General features: G+C 35.9%; 2 protein-coding genes across 7 annotated transcripts in view; both read right to left on the bottom strand.

The window, feature by feature from the left end:
• Positions 1-27,655, bottom strand: part of LOC306998107 (uncharacterized protein) — a 514,861-nt gene that overhangs the window by 471,177 nt on the left and 16,029 nt on the right. The window lies entirely within an intron of this gene.
• LOC306998102 (CD48 antigen-like) lies at positions 309-24,013 on the bottom strand. Of its 6 annotated transcripts, XM_079611898.1 has the most exons (8): positions 23,885-24,012; positions 17,919-18,224; positions 17,419-17,676; positions 17,092-17,205; positions 13,105-13,142; positions 10,969-11,025; positions 10,641-10,760; positions 7,299-8,021 (listed from the first exon to the last, which is right to left on the bottom strand). In XM_079611898.1, the coding sequence occupies exons 1-8, from the start codon at positions 23,937-23,939 to the stop codon at positions 8,019-8,021; spliced, it is 951 nt and encodes a 316-aa protein (XP_079468024.1). In that variant the 5' UTR covers positions 23,940-24,012; the 3' UTR covers positions 7,299-8,018. The 6 variants fall into 6 exon arrangements, 5 of the variants coding, with proteins under 5 accessions (XP_079468021.1, XP_079468022.1, XP_079468024.1 ...); XM_079611895.1 differs by lacking the exons at positions 7,299-8,021; positions 10,641-10,760; positions 10,969-11,025; ... (3 more) ...; positions 17,919-18,224; positions 23,885-24,012 and adding exons at positions 309-783; positions 920-1,066; positions 1,178-1,230; ... (2 more) ...; positions 2,769-3,080; positions 3,582-3,756; XM_079611896.1 differs by lacking the exons at positions 7,299-8,021; positions 10,641-10,760; positions 10,969-11,025; ... (2 more) ...; positions 17,419-17,676; positions 17,919-18,224 and adding exons at positions 456-783; positions 920-1,066; positions 1,178-1,230; ... (1 more) ...; positions 2,129-2,386; positions 2,769-3,080 and having other exon boundaries at positions 23,885-24,013.

Raw genomic sequence — 27,655 nt, 5'->3', positions numbered from 1 at the left:
GTATCCTGGATCCATGAAGTAACTGGCCTTTAAAAATAAAAATCTGCCTGACTCTATGGGAATTTAACATAGGGGTGTCCAAACTTATGCACCCTGTATTTTAAGGAAGAACATTTATTTTTTTACGATACATTATTCATTCACAAAGAAAATTGATGTCCTTAAAGGTTGGAGTTTTCCTCATTTTTTAAATTAAGGCATTAAGATAAATTTCCAAAAGATGATTTTTTATTCCTCTTTTTAGGCAACTTTAGCATGGGTGTCTAAACTTATGCATACCACTGTAGCTATTAACCCATATATTTGGCCAATTAAACACATTAAGCGTGGGAAAAAAGTTAAAGCAATACAGGACTTACGGTTATAGACTAACACACATTCCAGGAAGTGGTTTTCAGGTGTTGATAGCAAAGGCGGTAGGAATCTCTAACAGAAAATATGTGAGACTTTGCATTCCTGTCTGTGCAACAAATGAATGTACTTTTATTAAAAAAAAATAAAAAAAGAATAGTTTACATTAATTTACATATTCACCATGAATAATTTCAAACTGTACTTGCTACTTATTTACACTGTTATTTGAATCCCTGTAAGGGTTCAGCTTCATTAAAAGTTCACCTTTATTATATTTTATTCTGGTTTTGGATGTACAGATTTATCCTCGGCTGGCTGTTTATTGACCACAGCATAAATGGTTTCAGTGTCAGATTTTGGTTGTTTCTGAATAGTACAGTAAATAGTGGCTGGTACATTTGGCGTGCTGTTCTCTGTTAGTGTTGCACTCTGAAATAAACATAATTTGCGTTCATTAATTTTTTTTTCCCAACACATTTAAACATCTACAGGTTCTCAAGTGCCTGGACATGCCTTTAACCCAATTGTTGTTGTTTTGTAATTAGAGTGAGAGTTTAATCTTCACCTGGTTCGCAGAGTCTTGACTGGGTGAGATCTGGTTGGTTTCCATCGTAACATCAGGAGGTCCATGTTCTCTTACAGTATCATACAGAGTGCAGGGATTCGTTGATTTCTCCAATGTCTCCACTGGACTTTGTGGTGGCTTAATTTTCTTAATATTCAGACAAAATTCAATCAACAGTCAGCGATGCAAAACTTGTTTCAAAAATAAATAAAAAACATTTCTCATCAGTGGTTAATGAAGGATATAAATAAAACTTACATCAACTTTTTCATAGACTGTAAGTTCATTCTGCTGGTCAGGGGAGTAATGATCTGAAAACATCGTAAATCTCATCACTGTTCAAAATACAATCGGTTTAGGATGTTTATTGAAAATCTTAATTATTAAAGAACTTTTAAGAAACATCCTTCTAGCATTTTAATTCTGGCATTTAGAACTTTAATAAAACATCCATGTATGAATAAAAATGCTATAACAATAATTGTTATATAATTTTTATATAACTGGTTGTGTATGATACATTATTAATCTTACTGTGTTTCAAAGGCTAAAGATTTCCCAAAATTAGTAGCTTTATTAAAAAATGATGCCACTCTGAAGTTTAGAACAACAAGTTTAGTTTCAACTTTACACTGTAGGTTAAGTAAGCTGTAGTGGTCAGTTTCATATTTTTATTCAGCCAAACATTTAATTTGACACACATTTAGTCAATGGTTAAATCTTCAAATGGTCTCCATGCTACTTGAAAATAAATGCTTTTTTTTTGTTTTGTCTGTTTTTTTTTGTAAATATATTTTGAAACCTGAACTGCTCTGTGAGGAATAGTAAGTGAAGTTATATCAGTTCCAAAGACTGTCAAAACTACTCTTGGGTCCGAAATAAACAACAAATCAAGTCATATAAATGTGTCTATAAAATGAATGTAAGATTAGATGCTTTGTACCTTTTTTTCTCTTGTAGAGACAAGAGCCGATCACTGATGCCAACAAAACCGTTGTCAATATGCAGATGAGGGGGATAAACCATGAGGTATACGGTGATTGGTTTACAGCTTGTCTTGTTTCTACATGAATGATATGACAAAAATAATCAGTTTTCCCAGACCGAATTTTAAACAAACAGGCATTTCAGACCAGTGTTTAGTTACATTATCTCTTTCATATTCTCTTTCTTCATATGTGAGTGTATGGATACAGTATATAGGCCTACCTTTATTAATAGTGCAGAGTTCATTAACCTTCTTTATGACAGTCTTCCAGCTCACTGGGTTGCTATGGTTACACATGATGTGGCCATCACTGCAGTTCAGTTTTAAAGTGTAGTTTTCTGATGATGTCTCTTCTTCTGGAGAACAGCTGCTATTATAGATGGAGCTGATTGTAAAGTTACTTCCTTTACATGTAAAGCTACAGGGGTCAGGGCTGGACCAGTTTGAGTTTACAGTCAGGACTGGAGCTTCCACTTCATCTAAAACACACACACACACACACGCACACACACACACACACACACACACACACACACACACACACACACACACACACACACACACGCACGCACGCACACACGAAAAGAACATCTTGAAAAGAACATAAATACACACACATCTTGAAAAGAACATAAATAATTTTGTCAACATACTAAAATACTTGCAGGTTTTGAAGTTCCATGAAAAAAAAGATATTACACAAAGTATGTAATAACAAAAAACAAAAACTTGTTAGCATGTTTAGTGCTCTGCATAACTTATATTGTTTTCTAAAGAAAACAAACTGAATATAATTAACATTATTTGAATCTATATGTAGTTACATCATAGATTAAACCGTAGGCTACATATCACACTCACCTATAACAGATAATCTGTATGTAACAGTAATTGTGTGTAAATCTACAGTTGCTGTTGCTGTATAGAGCCCAGTGTCTGTCTTCTGCATGTTCTTCAGTGTGAGAGAGAAGCTTTTATCATTGAAATCCACTCTGTCCTTGTAAGAAGGGTCAAGGATTCGTTTTTTAGATCCACTTATATATTTAACAATAATATCAGATGTATCATTTCTCCAGAATAAATCATCAAACTCTGGTAGTTGCTGTGTCTGTTCTGTGTCCAGTTGAACAGAATCTCCCGTCTTCACAAACACAGAGATCTCAGCACTGAACCCTGAGGAGAGAGAAAATAAGACGTTGATTAAAGGAGAAAGTTTAGTAACTGTTTGCTTTGTAGCATACGTAGGAAAATAATAATCTTTCTCTGTAAGAAAGAGTTGAAGACCAAGTTCAAAACCAAAAAGTCTAATCCAAATTCCGAACCAACAGTCACACTTACCACCATAATTAATAATGATGATCAAATTATATGTACAAGAGGTATACCACCAAGAATCCCAATATATGTGACATAGTTATTTAACCTTAAATCACCCTTATTTCTGAACTCTGATTTTTTTGCTGTATAACAAATCAGTTAAATCTTGTAAAATCCTGGCAACATTTTAGTGAAACCTTTTTTAAGTGAAGCTCACATAAAACTCACTTAATATGTCAAAGAAGACTGCCAACTAAACTAAACTAAACTAAACATTAAAAGTTAATTTCAGGAGGGACCTTAAAACATACTTTCACTCAGTCAAAGGTATCATAGTAAAAAGATTGGATTTTGTACCTGTGTTGTAAGTAAGAAGAGAAGTTAACAGGAGCAGCCTAAAAGCCATCGTAGCAAACAAAAATGCCCGTTTCTGCGCGGGTCTGTCGATGGAGGAAGTGTGACAATGTGACTTCAGCCTCAGGACCACAGATAGGAAGAAACTCTGCGTCATTTCCGCTTCTGCGCGGATCTGTGCTCGTTCAAATCATGAACGTAAGGGGACTATAACAAACTGCAAATATGATTTTATAGCTATAAAGAAAACATCTTGCGTCCTTTGAGTTCATGTGAGAAGAAATTCACTCCTAAAGAGTCAAAAAGTCAAAGATGGCCCAGAACCACACAGCAAAGTCAAACAACACAAAACTATTGCTAATGTTTTATATAAATGAACATTGTTTTCCTTCCACAGGGTTTATAGCTTTTCCTAAAGCCTGTAAGTGTAATTTGATCAAAGGGTTGTATGGTTTGATCTGACTTCTTTCTTTTACATTCACCAAGGGTCTTTCTTCAGTGTTCCACTTCACTGTCCCCCCACGTCTCACTTCTTTACACCTACACACATCCTGTGTGCACATTTGGTCAAAGGTGTGGAGTGCAATAAGTGAGGAGACAAGAGACGGAGATGCGTCGAGTCAACTTTACTCTCCACTTCAATAATAAATCACACTGCAGCGAGAGAGATCAAAACAGCTACACAACCTTAACCTGGAACTCGTATCATGAAAACCTCTCCCTTAAAGGTACAGTCCCTGGTGAATGTCTCTTCCAGTCTTACTTGTGGGTCACCACAAAGGGATGGTTCACCCAAAAATTTAAATTAGCCCATGATTTACTCACCCTCAAGTCAGCCTATATGACATTCAAGTTATATCAAAAATTTCCTGGCACTTCCAAGCTTTATATTGGCAGTGAATGTGAAAAAAAGTGCTCAAAAGTAGGTGGTTGGTTTTGACATTGGCTGTCATGAGGCCATTATAACATTTTAATGACAAATTAAATGTGTATCACTGTAGTTGAGGTCAACAAAAATATGCATGACACAGTTATGATGGCCTCATGACAGCCAATGTCAAAACCAACCACCTGACAGTTTAATGTAATGTTAACCCATAAAGCTAAGTGGTTTCTTAAGTTTGATAATTAATCTGCTATGTCATGTTTATAACAATTTATGTTGTCTTGGTAATGTCAAGTGCACATGACAAAGACACCGACAGGTTATGATGTATTGGTTTATGTCAAGTTGTCATAACAAAGATATCTCCAACAATGTCATATTTGCATTAAAAATGCCATAATTGAGCGAATGACACTTAATGACAGTTGTCATGAACATGCATAAAACCTCCTTTATATTCATGACATGTGTCATGTCATGATTATGAAGGTGTCATGTCAGTCTTATGCACACCCCTTCAAGTAAAGTGTTACAGAAATGTTTAACACATTACAAAGTAAAATTCTAGCTTCCGACCAAACAGCCATACGCAGTCTCCATACGCCTAAAGCTCAACTTGCGCAACTTGTGACATCGGAAGTAGTGTAGTGCGTCATCGCGTAGCGTAAATAGCAGTACGTCGCATAATTAAGTCGTATATGTTTGTTTGGTCGGATAGTTATTTTACTTTATAAAGTTTTAAATGTGAATATTTTCCCCGGAGTCGTGTGGAGCACTTTTATGATGGATAGATGCACTTTTATGATGGATAGATGTACTTTTATGATGGATAGATGCACTTTTATGGAATTCAAAACAGAAATGGCCATTCACTGCCATTATCAAGCTTGGAAGAGCCCGTTTTTAATATAACTCTGATTGTATTAGTCTGAAAGAAGAATGTCATATACACCTAGGATGACTTGAGGTGAGTAAATCATGGGCTTATTTTCATTTTTGGGTGAACTTTCCCTTAAAGGGCCATAAATACACAGAATATGTAGCCTACACAACTTTACACAAAGTTATAACATGGCACTGAATATGCCGATATAAAAACTGCTATATAAAAGTGAGAAGCTTGGATGTTTATTCACATTACTTTTATGAGCAACTGAATTTTATAGCTATAAATATCATGTCAAACCTGTCTTTGCTTTTGTTTGATCTTAGACTCTTAGTTTTCCTTGGTCTTCCTGCTTTCCAGTTTCACTTTGTTAGTTCCCTTTAGTTAACCATTTCTATCACAATTCTTTTTTTAGCCCCTCATTTATACCTTTATGTATGTAGCATTTTGTTTTTTCTTGTTCTTGGTTGTTTCTTGCTTTAACTTAATTTAGACTGTCAAGTTGGTGCTCAGTTGGATTTTGTCTTTATGTTGTGGATTATTCTTTGGACTGTGTTCTGATTTTGGTTTCTTTTGTGTTTGTTTTCTCGAATAAATCTACAAACAGTGTGCGTTTAGATCCACACCTCATCATTACGTGACAATTATTTACAATGTGAACCCTATATTGTTTGTACCTTATACTGCCAATATGCATAATGCTATTTTTAGCAATGGCTGTTTACAGAAGGGTAAACCCAACTTCCTGACTTTGGTAAAAAAATCCCTCTGACTCACGATTGGTTCCACAAAAAATACTTTTCCACGAAGTTCTTTTGAAATGTAGCTTACAGTGTTGCTATTTTCAATAATAAAAATAAAAAAACTTTTCAAATGATTCTGAGAAGATATTGAATTAATTGAACATTTTTATTAATAAAGACAAGTTTCAAGTTGAATTTATTTCAAGATCACATTTACAAACAGTATAGTTGACCAAAGTGCTAAGGTTCATAAAACAAACAACAATAATATGCATACACACACATTGGAAATAAATTAAAATAATGTTTTACTCAAATATTGTTGCAAATTTCTATACATTTTACATTCACAGTATAACAGAAATTACATTATTTCAACAATTATATAAAAAATATATTTTAATACCTACACATTAGTTTAAAGAAATTACATTTTAGAATGTATTCTAGGGCTTTAAGCCTTAAATTATATATCAGATTGGTTAGACTTTATTTGTATTCACTTGCCTTGTTTCAAGCATGTACTATATGCTAATGTGTGTAGGACACATACTGTATGTTCTCTGCAAAGCACTTTAACACTGGTTTTAAAATGGGCTATAAGCGACACACATTTTTATTTTATTAATGTATATTTATTTCTTTATTTGAAAGGGACAGTGTACATTAATTAGCATTGCTTGAAATGCACCAAAATTAGCCAAAAGGCTATTTTTAATCCGTTGTCCCTGGACAGATCTTAAAATTGTTCAAATCCTATTAATAAATATAGTGTAGGGGAGACCGGGGACAGTTGCAACACTTTTTGCATTTGGCTCTGTTACTCGGAGACGGTTTGGATTAGACAAACCAATTTTTTATACAATAAACTTACATCTGTCTGTTAATAGTCTAAACCATTTAAAGATTGTTCCAGAATCTACATTTTTCACAATTTGCATTTGAATGTAAGGAGTCAGATGTTGCAACTGACCCCGTGCCCGGGGACAATTGCAACACTGTTTGGGGATGGTTGCAACATGTTACAAATAGGAATATATGTCAGTTTTAGCTAAATGATTATTATCAAATATTTATTCATCAGCTTTGATTAATGACAATTATAGATTTTACTAGATGAATAGGCCTTATGTGCAGATGTAAAATATTCAAATTGATATCAAATACAGTAGGCTTTTAGTAAAATAAGAAGAATGGAACGATTTGTGAGGCAATTCACTTTTATTTAGCCTTTTGTCATGTAAAACATTTTTTTTAAACTATATTTTTTATTATCATTTTTCATTTTAGCAAAACAAAGGTTAACAATGTAATGTCAACAATATAACTGCATCTTGCATCTACTTTAACGATAACTTTACAGCAATAACTCTCATTTTAACAACTGTCAAAACTGTAATATCAACAATAATATAATACTCTGGATTCAGTCAGAGTCACAGTTGTACAAATTATGAAAGAACTTTTCAAATGTTAAAAATACTGCTATGTGGTCTGTTTTTATATTTATGCATTGTACGGGGACAGTTGCAACAGTTGTTGCAACTGTCCCCTTACCTGTCAGCCATGATAAAACCTCATGTGCTAGCTAAACAAGGTGGCATTGAAACATGTTAACCATATTAGCTTAACATATCACTCATTTAAACCATATAAGTTTGAACTGAATCACAAAAAACAATTACAGCATTTTAACAAAAACAAAGCTCAAGAAAATAAATACTTTCATACCTAAAAAACAGTTTTTTTTTAATAAATCCTGGAGCAGCCCAGGAATCTCCTTGATGTTTCTCTGCAAGGGAGGGGCATCCAACTGAGCATGTGCAGTGTGAGTGTCATCACTCTAGCTTCTTTCTGATTGGAGAAAAATGACATGTTGCAACCATCCCTTGTTGCAACTGTCCCCGGTCTCCCCTACAAGTTGTTTACTATAATACAGAAATTGTGTTAAAAATAGTTAATATTATACACATTGACACAGAAACACAAGTGGCAGCAGGTTGCTGGTTGAGGGAAGATACAGTATAGCTGTGATGACTTTGTTATATAAAAATAGATAAACCGTTCTCTCCAAAGTCAGCGTTTATTTTTCAAATAAACAGTAGACTATACTAACAATCTCCCACAGGCTGGGCCAGGGGCTGCAACTTCTTTACGCGAACACAAACACTTTGTTTCGAATAACCAGTTAAAAACGATACAGCTTTCCATTATCATCACATACAATTACATCAAATGGTCCCTGAGATTCCAGCGTAGCAGTGCAACAGCCGTACTCTGTAGCATTATTTCCCTGTTATCACTGTAAAGCTCCTTTAAAACAATCTGTATTGTAAAAAGAACTTGTATAAATAAAGGTGTCTTAATGTGTCTTGACATATTTAACGGCGGAATTTGTGAAGAAAAACGTTTGGAAAATCTGACAAAATTGTCAGATTTTCAAATACTTTTGTTTTTTTGCTTCAAATAAAAGTTTGTATCCTATAATGTTGTTATTCACCTCATAGCTGGTAACTCTTTTAACAAAGACTTTGTAAAAAAAAAAAAAAATCCATATGGGAATAATGAGAGCAGAAAATACTTCAGGAACCAGAGGTGCTCTATTACTATAGCCCTTCTTCAAAACATTCAAATAAAGCCGTATGTAAATGCGTCTCTTCATTAAAAATTTTGCGAATAAATAAAATTTTAACATTTCATAATACAAGTCCATTTATTAAAACTAACCATCGTTAAACTTCTATTCGACTATTAAAGAATAGAATAGAATGAAGCATTTATATAGCGCTTTCATATGTAGCCTACTACTGTACACCCTTTACAATGATGTCAGGGTCTCTCCTCAACCACCACCAGAGTGCAGCATCCACTCGGATGATACGACGGCAGCCACAGTACAACGGCGCCAGTGCGCTCACCACACACCAGCTATTGGTGGAGAGAGGAGAGAGTGAGCCAATTCAGTGGATGGGGATTATTAGGAGGCAATGATTGGCAAGGGCCATTGGAGGGAATGTGGCCAGGACACAGGGGTTACACCCCTACTCTTTACGAGAAGTGCCAAGGGATTTTTAATGACCACAGAGAGTCACGACCTCGGTTTTACGTCTCATCCGAAGGACGGTGCTCTTTGTCAGTATAGTGTCCCGATCACTACACTGGGGCGTTAGGTCCCACACAGACCACAGGGTGAGCGCCCCCTGCTGGCCTCACTAACACCTCTTCCAGCAGCAACCTAGTTTTCTCAGGAGTCTCTCATCCAGGAACTGACCAGCCTCAGCCCTGCTTAGCTTCAGTGGGCAACCAGTCTTAGGCTACAGGGTGATATGGCTGCTGGCTTTTAAAGTGATTGATTAACCATACTTTCGCTTCACTACCAGGGCAGGCTATTATAAACAGAGGCTATAACAAACACTCGTTTGTTGGCTGTGACTGAAACCACATATATCTATTGAAGCAAAGCAACTGACGCGTGTGACGAATGTAGAACATCCAGATTATATTCACACAACACACATTTATACAGAGGTGTAAAGTCAGAAAGTAAAAGTCCTCCTCAGTATTTTGTTCCAATCACTTGGATTTGCTAATTAGCACAGTTTCTCAGAGTTCATGTGTGGAATAAACATATGGCAGGACTTTTACTCTCTGACCCCTGGACTTTACACCTCTTCACTTACCTACTAGGCCTATAGAATGTACTCAAAATAAGTACCTAAAAGAGTATGGGATTTGTCCAATGGCTCATTACGAATAGGAAATGGTTCAAGTCTGTGTGCTGTTGACTCGAGAATGCTCGGACAGATTCAGTTTAATTTGATTAAAAAAGTTTGTTCAGAGCAGTTCATTCATTCTAATCATAGAAAAGATCCAGATCAGATTGTTGTTGTTTTTTGAATTTTTTCTTAACATATCCATGTTGAGAGATAGGATTTGAGAAGTTAACAAAGACTAAATCAAATTCAAGAATCAAAAAACGTCTAATTTAAATAATATATAAAGTTTAAAAGGGGTGGTCAGGCCACAGTCAAACAATGTTTAGTAGGCTACCAACCCTGCTTTAACTTTCAAATAAGCCTGAAGGACTTGATTAACTGGATCAGGTGTATTTAATTAATGTTGAAGCTAAACTGTGCAGCTCCAGGAATACGATGTCTCCATCTAGTGGTTATCTGTCAAAATGCACTAGGAAAACTTGTGATTTTGCTAGCTAAGTAATATTGGATTTGCAGTACTGCTTTAACTTGTCTGGCTTTATACCCGTTCAAATTTAAATATATAATTATTGAATATAACATGAGAAGTGAGGCCAATATTTTATCCATCTGCAGTTTTATACTACTGATTTTGTATTATTCTGAATCTAATTCAGAATAGAATAGGCTACTGTTCTTATTATTTCTACCATATGCCGATATGACAGAGTTAGTAAGAGAAGGATGCCATTTATAGATCAGCCCTTGTGAAACTTCCCCATGCGACAAACAGTTTTGTTATTTATCATCAGATGAAATGGTGGGTGGTTTCTTGGTTGGTTGTTTGCACACCGTTGAATAAATTGTATGGTCTGTTTCGACGGGGACTGCAGGTTTTTGGTGTTGTCCTACTGTGCAGTAGGTTGTGTTGGGTCGATTATCTCCAGTTTGCTCCTGTGTCTGATCTTGAACCTTATGAATTACATATAAAAATAGGTATTTTCAAAACAAATAATTCGAATTAAAATGAATTATTCCCCTGAATAATCATGCAATAGCTGAACAATTACTAAAATTAAGAAAGACGTTTTAATCAAACATTCACTAACCTACAAAACAAGCATTTAAATATAAGCATTTTTCATAATTTTAGCCGGTTAATTTTTTAGATTATTCTCACCCGTTCTGGAACATCATACGTATGACCATCACTGTTGTTCTTCTGCATTTCTAGAGTCTGAAATGTTCAAACAAAAACTTTTATAATGTTGTATCAAAAACTAATAGTACATGTATATGGAGGACATGAACACTGGCTAGGCTTGCCACGCTGTGATAGGCAGCTTGAAAAGAGAGCAACACCAGCTGAGAAGCAAGTCTCTGGTTGGGCTCCACTGAATAAGGCAGGTAGCTGAAACAACATGGAGACACACATAGCAAGGACTAAATAAGGGGAAAGCACAGCACAAACAGGCACAAAACAATCCAGAGGACATGTGAGGAAATGAATGACAATATATAGGGTGAAAAGCACACGAGGAACAGGTGAGCACAATTAGTCAATCGAGGACTAGACAAATTCTGATTTCGGAACTGTATACTAGCTACTCTTACTATTCTTACCATATTTTTCTATGGCAGCAATAAGTGTAGTATGCTGTTCTGAATTCAGAAGAGGACTAAACGAGTGGACGTGGCAAAAGGAAACAAGGAGGCAGGACAAGAGAAGCGTATGGTCATTCTTCTCAATATAGGCGAAAAACAGTATGTGACAGGAGTAGTATGTCCGAACTCATAAAAGAGTGAGTAGACAAAAAGTATGATGACTTAAAGGAATAGCGGAGGATTTTTTTTTTCCGGGTGGGTAGCCTATACTATTGGTCCACCTAAGTGTCAATCATTCTGGTGATATGTTTACGTAAGGCCGTCGTACGTGCTGGTCCCTATGTAGTTTTCGCTTTCTGCGCATGCGCACTTTCAGGTGTATTATGTGTGATGAATTACGGTTTCAGCCATTCCTTTGAAAATGTCTGAGGGTCGAATAAAATGTATACGAAGTGTATGATAAGAAGAGAAAGGCCGCAGAATATAGAAACAAGACCAGAGTGATTTTGGGTGAATATTTCACACACTGGCGTGCGCTAAAAGCACAGGTTGGGCTTCCCACTGATGCCACAGTCACGAAGATTCTACTAGACAGGTAAAGTTTGTCATGCTATTTGGAGAAATCCATTTAAAATCACTGCTAGTCAAAGTTAATGTAAGCTATGGTTAGCGATGCTAGCCCTGGCACAAGTCATGCACCGCATAGACACGGTAAACATCTCAATTTGTCTAAAGTAGCCTTATGACTAAATGGTATCACGCTGAAATATTCTAAAACCTTGTGTGTTCATTTTCAATAATTACAATGTGTTCACCATAGTATTTATTACACAAATGCAACAAGCTACTTCTCCATTGCATATCATGTCTTGAGTCCTCGGTCACTCAATCGATCAGTATAATAAGTGTTGCGCATGTGCATTTTTAAAAAAATTGGAGAGGGCGGGTCTTTTCTAAAATTAGGAAAGATCCTCCGCTATACCTTTAATACTTCCGGCCAGATTCTGAAGTGCGCATACAATGTTGACTTTACTATCCCATGAGGCCACAGGAGAGGATATGTGAATGGCAGTGAGGCGACGCAACTGACACTGTTATGTAACATGATAATGACAACATGGCGGATGTACATCTGGATTACATTTATACTACACCCATTCATACTATATAGAACACACCTTTTTAGCAATCGAAAAGTTTGATCTATTTCACTGTGAACCTGTATGCATGACATGTATTATATTATATTACTCTTGTTCTATTAGCAAGAGAAACAAATCTTTGCTGGTGCTAAAAAAAAAGTAAAATTGTAATCAATTCAGATTATTGATTTTAGTTGCAGAAGGATTAATTCAGGATTTGGGCATATCAATGTTTTCTTGAGAAGGTTTAATTATAAAGTAAGCAGCAATAATAGTTCTTATTTATTATCGAAATGTGTCTAAACACTTATATGCAAAGTCAAACATTGCCTTTAGGTAAATAATGGGTTAATGGGTTAAATAATGTGGTTATGCCTCTTGTTTAAATGATATACTGCATATTAATATGTTTGCTAGACAATTTTGACATCAAATATAACAAGGAAATATGAAACCAATTATTCATGTTGATTATATGAATAGAAAACATAACATGAATAAAAATAACAGCATAACAACATATCCATAAAGTCTGCGAGCAAAATGATGAATAGTAATGTGAATCTTACCTCAACTTGAGCATAGACTGTACTAGCCTCTTGGGCACCTATGAGGTTTAGAATGTACAATAATATATCATTATCAAAATTAAAGGGAATGTATTCATTTCTCAAATTGCTCTAATCAGTGTGTCTTCTAACTTTTGGACCTGCATCTGACTGGATAGAAAAGTTTTTTGTTTTTGTTTTGTTTTTACAGAAAAGGTTGTTTACACCGAGAACACAGTGTAAACAACAGGTGTCGGGTAAACCATTTGCTAAATATTATGAATATTCTTGAATTAGTTGTTTTGCACCAGTTCACATATAGAGCTAATAGGTCAACTGGAGATGCCATCAGCACAGCTCTCCACACCGTGTTAACACTTCTGGAAAAACCTGGCTCATATGTGGGAATGCTATTTCTGGATGTTAGCTCGGCATTCAATACTATCATTCCCAGCAGAATGGTGTCCAAACTCCACAGTCTGGGTGTCAGCCACCACACTTGCAGATGGATTAAGGACTTTTTAACAGACCGTCCACAGTCAGTCAGGCCATCACTCCTCAGTCCTGGCCCTCAGCACTGGGATCCCCCAGGGCTGTGTACTGAGTCCTCTGCTATACACCTACACCCTATACACCCATGACTACACCAATCTATGATAGCAGCATTATCATTAAGTTTGCTGACGACACTACTGTAGTTAGATTGATATATCATAACGACGAGTCTGCATACAGAGATGAAGTCCAAAAACTCACTGCCTGGTGCTCTGACAACAATTTGGCACTCAACTCCTCAAAAACAAAGGAGATGGTGATAGATTTTAGGAGGAAAGAGGGAGGAACATGCCCCTCTTTACATCAAAGAATACATTGTGGAGAGGGTCCATGATTTTAAATTACTAAGAACAAACATCTCACTGGACCTCACATGGTCTGTTAATATCAATACCCTTGTGAAAAAAGCACAGTGGCGACTATACTTTTTGAGGACACTGAGGAGAGTCCATCTGTCGAAGGAGCTGTTGCTGTCTTTTTACAAGTGTTCTGTGGAGAGCATCATCACCTACAACATCCTGGTGTGGTTTAAGAGCTGCACTATGGCTGATAAAAAGGCTCTGGAGAGAGTCAGGAAGTCGGCACAGATCATTATAAGGACACAGTTTCCCTCACTGACTATAGAGTCAGATGTCTGTGTCGTGCAGCACGCATAATCCAGGACTGTCCTCACCCAGGAAACAGTCTGTTCACACTGTTGCCTTCTGGGAGACGCTACAGGTCCATTTGGACCCGCACCTCTATAGACCTACGAACAGTTTTTATTCAAGTGCCGTACAAGTATTAAACTCATCAATTAACTAAGTATCCGGACTGTGCAATATATATTGCTTATGGGATTGTGCAATACATTGACTGTTTATACACCTGGGATTGTGGAATATGCAAATTTTCTATTACCGCTATGTTGAGTTGTATGTTGTGTGTACCCTTACTTAGTGTTTTGTATTTGGCTTGTGTGATCATTTTACCACAAGGAGTTGCACTTAACAATTTTGTTGTACAGCAGTGCAATGACAACAAATGCATTCAATTCAATTCAATTTTCCTTTCCTTCTTTTTTGGCACCAGCAAAGAATAAGTCAATTTCTGTCTTCATCCTAGTATGTGCAAAACACTGTCACGTTTAAACCTGAAAAGGTTGCATTGTCTTGAGGTGAATGTGGTATAAAAATGAAAAATTTAACTGGGGAAAAAACAGAATAGTTTACAGTTTTTTACAATCGCTATGACAGTTTTTTCAATACATTTAACAAGTTTCCTAAACTCTTAATACGGTTAGCACAACATCCGTATTTGTCTATACAATTAACACATTTCTTGTTGCTTTGACACAAAATGCATACAGTTAACACAAATTTAAAATGCTTGAACTTCTTTTACACACATGATGTGTTAAAGTTCTTTAACACATCATGTTCTAAACATAACTTATAGGCTAAAGTCAAAGTGAACAGCTGTTCATATTGTGAGTTGAAACACAAATATATTCCCTGTATTTTATTCCATTGCTACTGAGAAACATGCAGCTTATTGAAGTTTTGCAAATATATAAATCACAGCTGATTCCCATCTAGGAAGCACACTTAGGTGTTGAGTTTCTTTCAATCGCATGACCATATGTTATAAAAGAGGACTCTTTGGGCTGATCTTGTGTAGAAAAGGAACAATATAGCAACTCAAAGAAAGAAAGAAAGAAAGAAAGAAAGAAAGAAAGAAAGAAAGAAAGAAAGAAAGAAAGAAAGAAAGAAAGAAAGAAAGAAAGAAAGAAAGAAAGAAAGAAAGAAAGAAAGAAAGAAAGAAAGAAAGAAAGAAAAATGCCTGCACGAGGGAGAGGAAGACGAGTACCAGAACAAGGGAGAGGAGTGGGGCAAGGACAATGGAGAGGTCTCTGTCTCTGTCTTTTTTTTTTTTTTCATAAACTGTACATAAAGCTACTCTGAGATGATCATTCATTTTTTGTATTGAATTTCTGCAGCAAAAGAAAAGAAATGCATGCATTTACTAAACCCAACAAAACAAAAATGTAGAGAAAAATGGGTAACACTTTACAATAAGGGTACTAATAAGCAATAATTCAAGCTTAACTAATGCACAGATAATACTGAATTAATGTATTACTAATGATTATCTAAGCTATTCATTAATGATTGCCTCATTAGCAACTAATGAAGAGTCGGTCTGGTTAATATATTAGTTCATATATGAATTGTTATTAATTAAATATGTAATTGTGGATTAATTCCATAATCACTTCTTTTATTAACTAATAGTGTTCATTAATTTGTTAATTACCACAATGAGCCTAATATGCATTAATACATTATTAATTACAGCATTAGTAGAGTGTCAATTACTACAATTACTAGATAATGAGTTAATAATGATGTGCCTCAACAAGTAAAGTCACAACATAATGATTGTTAGCTAATGATTAATTAATCATTAATGACCATCACTAGAGTTTATAAAAGCTGTTTATTAAACACTGGTTTCCAAAAACATAGTAGTAATTGACACACTACTAATGCTGTAACTAATAATGTATTAATGCATATTAGTTTACCTGTATTATCTGGAAGTTGAAATATAAGGCTTTGGCTCATTGTGGTAATTAACAAATTAATTAACACTATTAATTAATAAAATAAGGTATTATGGAATTAATCCACAATTACATATTTAATTAATAACAATTCATATATGAACTAATATATTAACCAGACAGACTATTCATTAATGAATAGCTTAGATAATCATCAGTAATACATTAATTCAGTATTATCTGTGCATTAGTTAAGCATGAAGTAATGCTTATTAGTGCACCCTTATTGTAAAGTGTTACCGAAAAATGTATATTCAATACAATATACTGTCTATTGTATAATGGCAGACGTGACACATAAAATAATGCAGTTTCTGTAATTTCAGCTGATGTTACTGTTTTTTTTGTCATTGTGTTATGTTTGACTAAATGTTTCTGTTGGAAGAGAACATGAGTTAGTGTTTTGAATAATTATTTAATTTTGAAACATGTTTGTTGTGTTTTGTTAGACATATTGTGTTAGTGTATTATTGTATTTTGAAAATTAGTTTGGAGTTTAGTTTACAATGTGTGATTTTGAGCATGAAATTAACCGTTTTGCCAATTGTGTGTTTTAGGTGTGTTGGTGCGTTAAGAGTTTAGGAAAATTGTTAAATGTATTGAAAAAACTGTCATAGCGATCGTAAAAAACTGTAAGATGAACAGTTGGTCACTAACTTATTATATTTAGCCTAAATTATGAGAGTGTGATGAGAGTCTCTATTGAATTTAAGGTAGGATAAAACAAGCATTCTGCATTATTAAAATTGAAAATTTTCAATGACTTATTTTAGTACAAAAGTACTTGATCAAATTGATGAACAGATATCAGTTTCCCTTAGAAAATATCTGAGGCAACATGGGCATACCTTTTATACACTTCCAGTAGACTGCAAAAGCCAAAAGACACACTGCCACCACTGCCGCCACTGCCACCAAAATAGATTGCCCAGACTGGAGAGCTGACTTAGTCTTGTCATTCCCTGGAAAAAGAGAAACATTAAGAAATGTAGTTGTCAGTTAAGCAGTTAGATTGCTTTAGTAAACCACAATGAGATTACTAAGTGTGTGTGTGTGTGTGTGTGTGTGTGTGTGTGTGTGTGTGTGTGTGTGTGTGTGTGTGTGTGTGTGTGTGTGTGTGTGTGTGTGTGTGTGTGTGTGTGTGTGTGTGTGTGTGTGTGTGTGTGACTGGATACCTTTGACACAGAGCTGTGTAATGTTTATTCTGTCTATTTTCCAGCTAACTGGGTTGCTATGGTTACAGATGATGGATTCCTCACTGCAGTGCAGGATGAGAGTGTTGATTTGTGATGTCACTTCCTGTGGAGAGCAACTGTTGTTCGGATAGCTAGAGTTTATCGTGAGGTCATGAGCTCTGCATGTGAAGTTTACAGTACAGGAGTCACTGCTGGACCAGTGTGTGTTTACAGTCAGAACAGGAGAATCCACAGCGTCTGAAACACACATTTATTTTACATATATCCAACATCACTCTATTGTAAGCTGTCAAATTCCAATAGCTGTTTACAGAATGTACTGACTGAAACGTTGGCAGATAAGTGATGAATAAAAACATATTTTTATATTTAATATTTCATGTTTACATTTAATTTGTATTGTACAACAGTCCAAAGAATAAAAGGTTGAACATAAATGAGTCTTATGATCTGAAAACGCCAAGCAAAATCACACTCACCTATAACCGATACTCTGTATGTTACAATAATTGTTTCTACATCTCCACTTGTCTTTGCTGTGTAGAGTCCAGTGTCTGTCTTCTGCATGTTCTTCAGTGTGAGAGAGAAGCTTTTATTATTGAAATCCACTCTGTCCGTGTAGGAAGGGGGAATTCTTACTGTTTTAGATTCACTCATATATCTACCAATAATCCCAGATGTATCATTTGTCCAGGATAAAAAATCAAACTGTGGTAGTTTCTGTGTCTGTATATCCAGTTGAACAGGATCTCCCGTCTTCACAAACACAGGGATCTCACTGAACCCTGAGGAGAGAGAGTTTCTGAGTACAGCCGGTGAATTCACTAGACCCATTGTACACATTTTTCTGAAATGAGCATGCTCAAATAAATCAAATGTTTTACATTTAAAAATGCTTTCAAAACTTTTTCTTTTAAAATAGAGAATATCATATAAAAAATGTAACACAGGTATAATGTACATATCTGGAACTATTTGTCACTGCTACCAAAATAATTAAAAATAGGGAGAAGGTGACATAATTATGAAAATTAAATATATGCATATTGCAACACTCAAAACGTTATTTTTTATGCTTTTCACTTTATTTAAACAAATAATTTTGTTTTAACAGCATTGTAACAGATTTCTCATTCACACATGATTGCATAATGCTCAACTGACCTGAAACTGTTACTCTTTGGCTTTAAACTTTTTTAGACTTTAAAATGTTTTAATTTTGAAATATCTTGATTAGAAAGTGCACTCAAAAATAAATTTGTTCAATTTACTTTAATTAATCAAACAAATTAATTGTTCATTCAATTTATTTAATCCATTCGAGTTGAAACGACATAAATTATTTTATTTGTGTTAAAGTAGTGGTATGTCCAAGACACATGTTGGTTTATTATATCATGTGTATTGTGCTTGATTATATTTTTATATATTGTGCTATTTTGGTGTCTTTGGTTTGTTTTCGGCAGGTTCTCTCTCTTTTCCACTTTAATGCAGGAACTCAGATTGTTATCAAAGCTTGTGCCTGAGTTGACTGGATGGTGAAGGGGAGGAGCAGATATATAAGCAGCATTGGATCTGTGGAGTTGGAGAGAGACTCCTTTTACCAGGATGGGTTCATTCTCCTGCCTTCTAGAATCATTTGTTGATTGAATATTTGTGTTGTCTTTGGAGTAGGTAAGTGTCTCAAGATAATGTGATGAAATGTTTCTTGACAGAAAGTCAACCAAACCTGTGTGCTTTATTGGTTTCCTCCGATATTTCATTTATATTCGAAGTAGCTCTTTTTGTTCAGTGTTTTTGTTTGGGAATATTTTGTTTGTAGTTTTTCCTGTTTGTTATGAGTAGACATGGGAGAGCGGGAGGACAGCCCTTATTTTCCTTGGTTTCTTTTATTAGGTAATTTAAAGGACTTCTGGGTTAGTTAAGTTTTGTTTGTTGTGGCCATCCCTATTATTCTTCTTACTTACTCTTGTGACCGTAATTAGTATACAGTGGTGGCCAAAAGTGATGTCCAGCCTAGGAAAATGGAAATCTTATTTTAAAAAAAATTATTTAACATTTGTTAAAGATTTCGTAAGCATTCATACTTTTGCATGGAGTCAATTGTTTTATTTGTGATATCAACGCAATGAAACATAACAAATTGTGCAAAATAATTTTTGCCCATATAAAGAAATTAAATGAACAAATGAAATTGAAATGAACACGTAAAAACAAGAGAAGACCAACAAAATATTAATAACGTAGTATGCTGAAGTCAATGCATGCGTTTTCCTGTGAGCTTTTTGTTTTTCTGTGCATTTATTTGCATAGTACAATAAAACCTGTAGCTGCAGATAAATACCTTAACTAAGTTTAGTGTTTTATTCTGCACTCATATTTTAAAAATATAAAAATATATTTTTCCTCATTTTGATGGTATAATCGAACTTGTAGGGTCATTTTAAAAACAAATATCCCTCTCCGGCGGACATCAGTTTTGGACACTATTGTATATGAAAAATTAAAAGTTACTTGTGTTGGAATTGTGTTTTGATTCTTGAGCAGACGCTTGGATCATCCTTTTTCTCTCCATGGTTATTTTATTTTTGTTTGTTACTTTCTTTATTTTATTACTTGCTCCCAACCCTAGATGAGTATCTATGTAACAGTAGCATTAAGAAACTGGGAACATGATTTCCACTTTCTATCATGGTTTGCACATCTGGATAGGGAGAGTAAATGTTTAAATAAAGAGGTATATTGCATTTGTTTTTAGCAAGATGATAAAACAGTCAGTCCTGTTAGTATTTAATTTGATTATGCTGGTATTTGAATGTTTCTGTTATGTTGGTGTTTTGGGGGGTTACTATTGTGGTTAAGTATCGAGGGTGTGCTTTGGCAGAGGAATGCTAAGAAGAGATGCTAACAAGTTGCTTAACCCAAAGTATACTTTTTTTTATGTGCACAGTTGAAGGCAGTGCGGGGAGCTCAATCAGCTCCCCATAGTTCAGTAGTCAGGGCACTGCTCAGGAAGTCTGCCATTTTAAGGACTGTCTCAATGAAAACCAGGAAGTATCAGTGCTCACCCAATTCAGAGGCTGCATCCTTTAAAACACCTCAAAGGCTACACATTCGAAGGCAGTGAAGGTCAGATATAGCATTGTTAATGGGACTGTGTAACCTAGAGGACTATTCTTGTTGCCTATAGGAACTGTGACAGCTGTTAATGAGCGGCAGTAACATTTGTATTGGACTTTAATTGAAGTTATATTTAAATTATATTCAACTGTCTAAAACAAAATGTGGTTCAAAACCTGTCGAAATATGTTCACCTTGGTCCATTTATGTACATAATAGATAGTCAACATTATTTTTACATTGATACATTCGATTATTCAAGTAAGTTGAAACACAAGTGTAATCCTCTCAAAAAATCCTGTCATCCGGCGCGCAATGAATTCTGGGGTAGGGTAGGATGCAAAGGATCCCTCCTTTCACGAGTTCATTCACACTTACAAACAATTAGAGGGGGTAAAGTTTAATGAGTATTTGGCGTGCTGTCCGGGGGGAGGGGGAGGAGTTCAGCCCGAACCCAGAGAGTGACTTCTTTCGGACTTTCTGACGAAAGATGTTAGTTATGTTTCAGCATAAACATAAATCACTATGGTACAGAATATAATCTAGCTAACATTTATAATTATTTTATGTATTAAATGTTGCAGGGATATATAATAAAGTGTTTATTTGTTATTGTCAGGACTATGTTTAGTTTAGTTGCCTTTTTGTTTCCATGTGTTCGTGTCTTTTGGTTCAGTTTAGTTCTGATTAGTCCCTAATCGTTCCCTTGATTACTGATTATATGGTCACCTGTCAATCATTATGTATCCCTCTGTATTTAAAAGAGAACTCCGGTCAATTTTAACATTGAGCTCATTTTTTTGTAAATTTGGAGTGCTGTCAATACAGAGAACAACGACAAAAATCGGTGTTGCCTAACCTGTGTTATCCTCTTTTTAAAATTTGCACCCTGTTGACTTCAATGGGGCAAGTTTTAAACCTGCTTTTAGCCTCTTAACATCCTTGATGTGTCATACAAGTGCCCAGCCATGTTAGCTAAATTCCTTCAGAGTGAACACGGTGAATCTGACTGCAGTAGATGTGAAAGATAAGAATAAAAATTATGTTATTTCAGCCAGCGCACATACCTGTATTTACATCCTGTTTTCGGTCGAAGTCCAAAGTAGTCGATTGTCGAGTTCACGCGCATTGGTTTAGTTACCTATGATCATAGACATGTATAAAGGCTAGATGGCTCAAGGCGGAGTCAGCTGTGTCGTCACTTTGGCGGCCATCTTAGGTCAGGAGACTGCGCTGCTGCTCCCTGCTGCTGTGGACGGAAGGTGAGTGACAAATGCTCGTAACTTGCTGAATTCTTGACGGATTTACAAACGGTTTGGTTTATTACAAACGGTTTGGTTTATTACAAACCTTATTAACGTGGCTATGATTTGTGCTGATGCCGATGTTTAAATTGTAGCTTCACGTTTTGAGAAACGCTTAATATTGCAGCGTAGCTGTGTGTTTCATGGCATCCCTGACGTTTATGACACACCAAGCCGTTTGAAAATCGGTTGAAAATTGAGCAAAATATAGTTATTTCAGCACTACATGCACAATAGACTTTAATGTTATAACTGGATGAGCGGTCCTGTCTTAAGATGGCCGCCATGTGACGTCGTCGGGTCCCATTGGCTCTCAGCGCCGGTAAGCCATCTAGCCTTTATACATGTCTATGCCTATGATCACGCGCGTGAACTCGACTATCGACTACTTTGGACTTCAACCGAAAACAGGATGTAAAAGCAGGTTTAAAACTTGCCCCATTGAAGTCAACAGGGTGCAAATTTTAAAAAGAGGATAACACAGTGTAGGCAACACCGATTTATGTCGTTGTTCTCTGTATTGACAGCACTCCAAATTTACAAAAAAATTAGCTCAATGTTAAAATTGACCGGAGTTCTCCTTTAAGCCCTTAGTTTCCTCAGGTCGTTGCCTGGTAGTGGTAACGTCTTTGTTTTATGTGGTTGTGTTGTTTGCTCCTATGATCTCCTGTATGTTCCTTTGTGGATTCATAAATAAGTGTTTGTTGGGATTAGCGTGGTGCGATTAATACAGCCACAATTTGTGATACACAAAATGTACTTTTCAATAACATAAGCAAATAATGTCAGAATAATATTTGCACTGCTGTTGTGCATAAATACCAGAAGAGAGTGTACAACGAGGATGTTGTCATGTCACCAAAAATAGTCATCAGTGTCTGTATTTTGTGAGGGTCCTCAGCAGTGCCTGAATTTGTGTACACGATATACTGATTCACGACCTAGAGAGCTGGGTAGCTGAATGAGACGCATCTATGGCCCCGTTTACACATACATGGTTATTTTGAAAAACGGAGACATTTCCCTTCGGTTGTGCCCCTCGTTTACACGCAAACGGAGAATTCTCCTCTGAAAACGATGCTTTCTAAAAACTCCGGCCAGAGTGGAGATTTTGGAAAAACACGGGTTCGTGTAAACCAACACTTTTCTGAAAACAGAGAGGGTGAAATGTCCGTTTATGAAAATAACCGGCCACGTGTAAACGTAGCCTATAGCCTTTCAAAATATACTCCATTAGATGTGTACATGTAGCCTACACATGCAGGCAGTCAATGCATCCAAGAGTTATAACTCATATACACACCTTTATAATCTTTTAGACTAGAGGTATATAAATCCGGGTACTTTCTAAGGGAGCATATTTACCAGGGTCATATGTTCCCCAGATTTACTAAATGGCACATAACCAACACATGAAAAGGGTCCTACTTTAAGTTACCAGGGTCCTATGTTCCCCACTTCAGTGGTCTGTTATAACACATTAAGTAACATTTTTTAAAAGGTCAGAACTCATTTTCCAAGCACTTTATCAACTTTATGAATGTCTACCCCGACCCCTAACCCAAGGAAGCTATGAGCTTTTTTTCAGGTTCCCACTCTCTTTGTGAAATGGAGGCAAGCTAGTAAGCTGTGCGTGTAAACCTCACTGATCAGAACTGCAAAACATTTAGTGACTAACAATCTCTCCCTTACACAACACTCTTCATGCCTATGATTTATGATTTAAAAAAGACACAATTATTCTGCTTGTAATAGAGGTCTAAAATAATAACTAAAGTGTGGTAAGTTTCTTTCAGAATATTTTTTTTTTTTTTTTTTTACAAATGAATAATAAAAAACACAGAATAAACAAAATAAGTGTAAAATTTATAATTATAAAAAAATATATAAAGAGGTAGACTATAGAGGATATGCTAATAAATATGGTGATCTGAGCCTTGCCCGGTGAAACATCACTGTCACAATAATCATTATCAATCAACAGTTATATAACAAACATGTATTTTTAGTTTTTTTTTTACCTGTTTTGAAGGTCAGAAGAAAAAGAAATGATACAAGCAGGTGATTTACTGCCATTGTCACAACCTATAAAGATCAAATGAAACTCAAAAAGACTGCCGTGGCTTCCTATGTGTGAAAGCGGAAAGATGAAGTGTAGAACGAAAGCGAGTTCCTCTTCCGCCTTAGTCAGGCGTGGTGCCAACTGCTAAGGTGGAGGAAAGGGTACTGTGTGCAGGCCATGTGGCCGAGTTCTACAGGGGCCCAGAAAACCTAGCGATGCACCATTAGGAGAACATTGGTACCTGAAAACTGCTTATAAGTAATACTAAATTGTGGTTTTGAAAATGTAAATATGCAGAAGGTTTCGGTTTTGAGTAGGGTTAGGGGATAGAATATAGAGTTTGTAGACTACAGAATAAAAAACAAGTCAATGGAAAGAACATAAAACATGAAAACACAAAGTTTTTGTGTGTGTTGTTCAAAGGGTTTTTAATAGTTTTTAACAAAAAAAAAACGTACATATAACAAGTTACACCACTTCCTTCCTTTCTCATGGCAACAGCGTTGCAATAAACCACTTATGAATTCAGCCAAATACACTTTCTGATACATTTGTACACGTTTAGCAGCACATCCTGCTACTTGCATCAAGATGCATAGTGTAGAAGCAGAAGTTACAGCAGGCTGGAAATAGTGAGATGTGCAACACGAAAGAACAACATTGCAGGAAACATGAGCATTAAAAAAAGAAGCAAACTTTCCGGTGCTCAGTCAGCTGAAGCTTCAGCAAAAACACTTCCTACTCAGCAGTGTGTGTGAGTGCACTATAGTCAATTACACTAATGAAACAACATTTGATCAGAATGTATAAAGGATATCAGCAACCTTATTTAGATTTGAACAAAAACAGAAAGTAACACTGGGAAAAAACACATGTGACATGTCATGGTCATATTGCAAAGATTCACACACTTAAGCCACACAAAATAACAAAATGTCAAACAAAGCAGCATACTGTATGCAAGCAAATGATGCTAGATCTTTCCTCAGAACTAACTTTAATTCTGGGCCTTTTTGTACGGTGTTCAGTCAGGTCATTTGGTGGTTTTTAGAGGGTGGAAGTCAGTTGCCCTCACTTCCCACTATACGTTTCATAACCACAACAAAGTGGCAAAACATGTTATCTTGTATTTTGAACATTTACATTTATGTATTTGGCAGAAGCTTTTATCCGAAATTACTTAAATTGTATTGAAATACTGTGCATTTTATAAGATTATGCTTTCCAATCAAACCCATGACCTGCATGTAGAGTATGTCTGAGCTATAGGAATGTTGTGTATCAATTTTATAAATATTGGAAAAAAAAATGTGTAAAACGTTTTGCTTAAAGTGTGTTAGTTCCATCTTTCTTTTAAAAACCGGTCCCTTGTATTAAAAAAAAAGAAGAAAAAAAAGATCTAATGCAGTGACATCAAGTGTGACTTAAAAGTTACTTTAAGTAAGGCTGATGTCACATGTATCAAGCGTAGACCATCTCGTGTGTTCACATACATTGTTTTTACATTTGGTCAGATCCATTGTTTATGTATTTTTAGATTACATTGTTTTCATTCTTTAGCTGATGCTTCATTAGGGCCCAAGCCCTGAAAGGGCGCAGAGCCCTATTGTTCTTCTAAGGGTTTTTTGTTATTAGGGCCCAAGCCTTGAAAAGGCGAAGGCCCTATTGTTTTTCTTAGGATTATTATTTATTATTCTTCTTCTTCTTCTTCTTCTTCTTTATTATTATTATTATTTTACTACCTTTTGGGCACTTTTGGGGGCCTTATCGTGCTCAAAAACTCTTGAAACTTTGCACAAATGTCAGAACCCGCGGCCATTAGAGCCGCGCTGAAGCTGGGACCCGGGCGTGGCAGGGGGGCTCGGCAGCGCCCCCTGGAATGGGATTCAAAAACATGTCCATATCTCAAACACGCTTGCATGTAATAATATGAAACTCGGTACACATATAGATCTCATCGGGCCGAACAACTTTCGTGCTCTAAGTTTTACGCCAGTCCAACAGGAAGTCGGCTATTATGGGCTGTATGGAAACGCATGTTCTGGCATTTGAAACACTTCTCCCAGAGAATTCATCCGATGACCACGAAACTCGGTGTGCATGAAGTCAAGACATGGAGGATGCTAAATTGCGGACGGATTTTTGATATCTCGAACGGTTTGGCCGTGGCGAGGAAACGAATTTATGATTAAAAAAGGATGCATAAAGTGTGTTATAACTTAGTTATAGTTTTACCTACAGTTACAAAACTCAGCGTGTGTATTGATCTTATCAAGCCAAACAACTTTCTAATTTACAGTCATTAGCTCCGACCAACAGAAAGTCAGATATTGTGGTTTCAATGTGAATTGTGTCTCTCTCTGTCTCTCTGGCATTCTGTGTGTGTGTGTCTGTCTGTGTGGGGTGGGGAGGGGAGGGGGGGGGGATCTGTGTATGTGTGTGTGTGTGAGGAGGGGGGCTAGTTTAGTTTAACCCTGTCTCTGCTGTGTGCAAAATCTCGGGCACTTTAGGGATGCAACGATACCATTTTTTCAGAATCGATCCGATCCGATACCAAACATTCTGAGTATCGACCGATACCGATACCAATCCGATACCAGCACAGTTTTTTATTTTTAATCAAGTAGAATTTCTATAACTCTGTGTGTTGAACTGATAGTCACTATTTTGTGTTAAACACAATCTACTTAATACAGACAACTTCATTATAAAGAAAAACAACAAATAAAAAAAAATATGATCATAATCTGTGACAAAAATGCTATTATAAACTAGATTAGTGGATAATTCAGCAGTAAAATTTAGCCAAAAAAAAAATCACAAGTGCACAATAATTGTATTAAATCTGAACATGAAAAAAACATTTAGTGGGGAACAAATATGAGACAATAAGTGTAACACTAAATTTGGTAAAACGTTACACATTGCTCTTTGTATTGTTGTAAAATACATTCATGAAAAACAAGATAACAAAAATCAAAAAGATTAATTATTTTATATATAGCCTAGGCCTACTATAAAATTGAGACATGTTTTAAATTTATAGCACAGCGGTTTAATGAGGCAGCAACATATGATAGATAGGACAGAACTAGAAATAATCGTTCATTGCGTCGCTGTATTATGATATGAAAGGCTCCAGTACAGTGCGGCACACAGCGCTTATGCGCATCGCGAGCGCAGAATGATGCGCATGAAGCAACACGAGTCACAGCGCGCAGCGCGTCGATTCCGCATTGAAAAGTTCAAATCACAAAGGAAAGGCATATTGATGCGTAGTGTATTATACAGTATCTATCCATCTATGCAATCGTTTCTTTAAACAGAGCATTTTCTTTAAACAGTTTTAAATGTCAGTTACTCTGCGCGTGAAGAACAATTATAATGCTCTCCAGTGTTGTGAGAGACACCCGGTAGAAAGTAACGTTAACATGATTAAGGTACAGCAATAAAGTCCAGCAAGATAAAGTTGTTTAATGCAAAACCATAGCCCTTTATCTACAGATCAAGTATAATTATAGTAACTTTGAATCATCTTGGAGAGAGTTTTTCATCGTGTTGACTCGTAACCGAACGTGACGCACTGCTTGATGCTGAATGGAGAATGACTGACAGCCGCAGCGGAGGGAAAAGTGAACGTGATCTTGAATTTAATGACTTAAATATTAATTTCTATCTCACATTATACTATATAATGGCTTCCGAACACTTATAATATAGTGCACGACAA

The sequence above is a fragment of the Phoxinus phoxinus genome, assembly GCF_949152265.1.
Source record: "Phoxinus phoxinus genome assembly, chromosome: 5".
Classification (NCBI taxonomy): Eukaryota; Metazoa; Chordata; class Actinopteri; order Cypriniformes; family Leuciscidae; genus Phoxinus; species Phoxinus phoxinus.
This window is presented reverse-complemented; position numbering and strand designations above follow the sequence as displayed.

What these genes read in the sequence shown, in the direction of transcription:
- LOC306998102 (XM_079611895.1), bottom strand. Translation starts at nt 3,735, where the DNA reads ATGACGCAGAGTTTCTTCCTATCTGTGGTCCTGAGGCTGAAGTCACAT. An exon ending in ATACAGATTATCTGTTATAG is followed by an intron (nt 2,387 to 2,768) that starts GTGAGTGTGATA and finishes TGTGTGTTTTAG; the next exon opens with ATGAAGTGGAAGCTCCAGTC. An exon ending in TCTCTACAAGAGAAAAAAAG is followed by an intron (nt 1,231 to 1,862) that starts GTACAAAGCATC and finishes CGATGTTTTCAG; the next exon opens with ATCATTACTCCCCTGACCAG.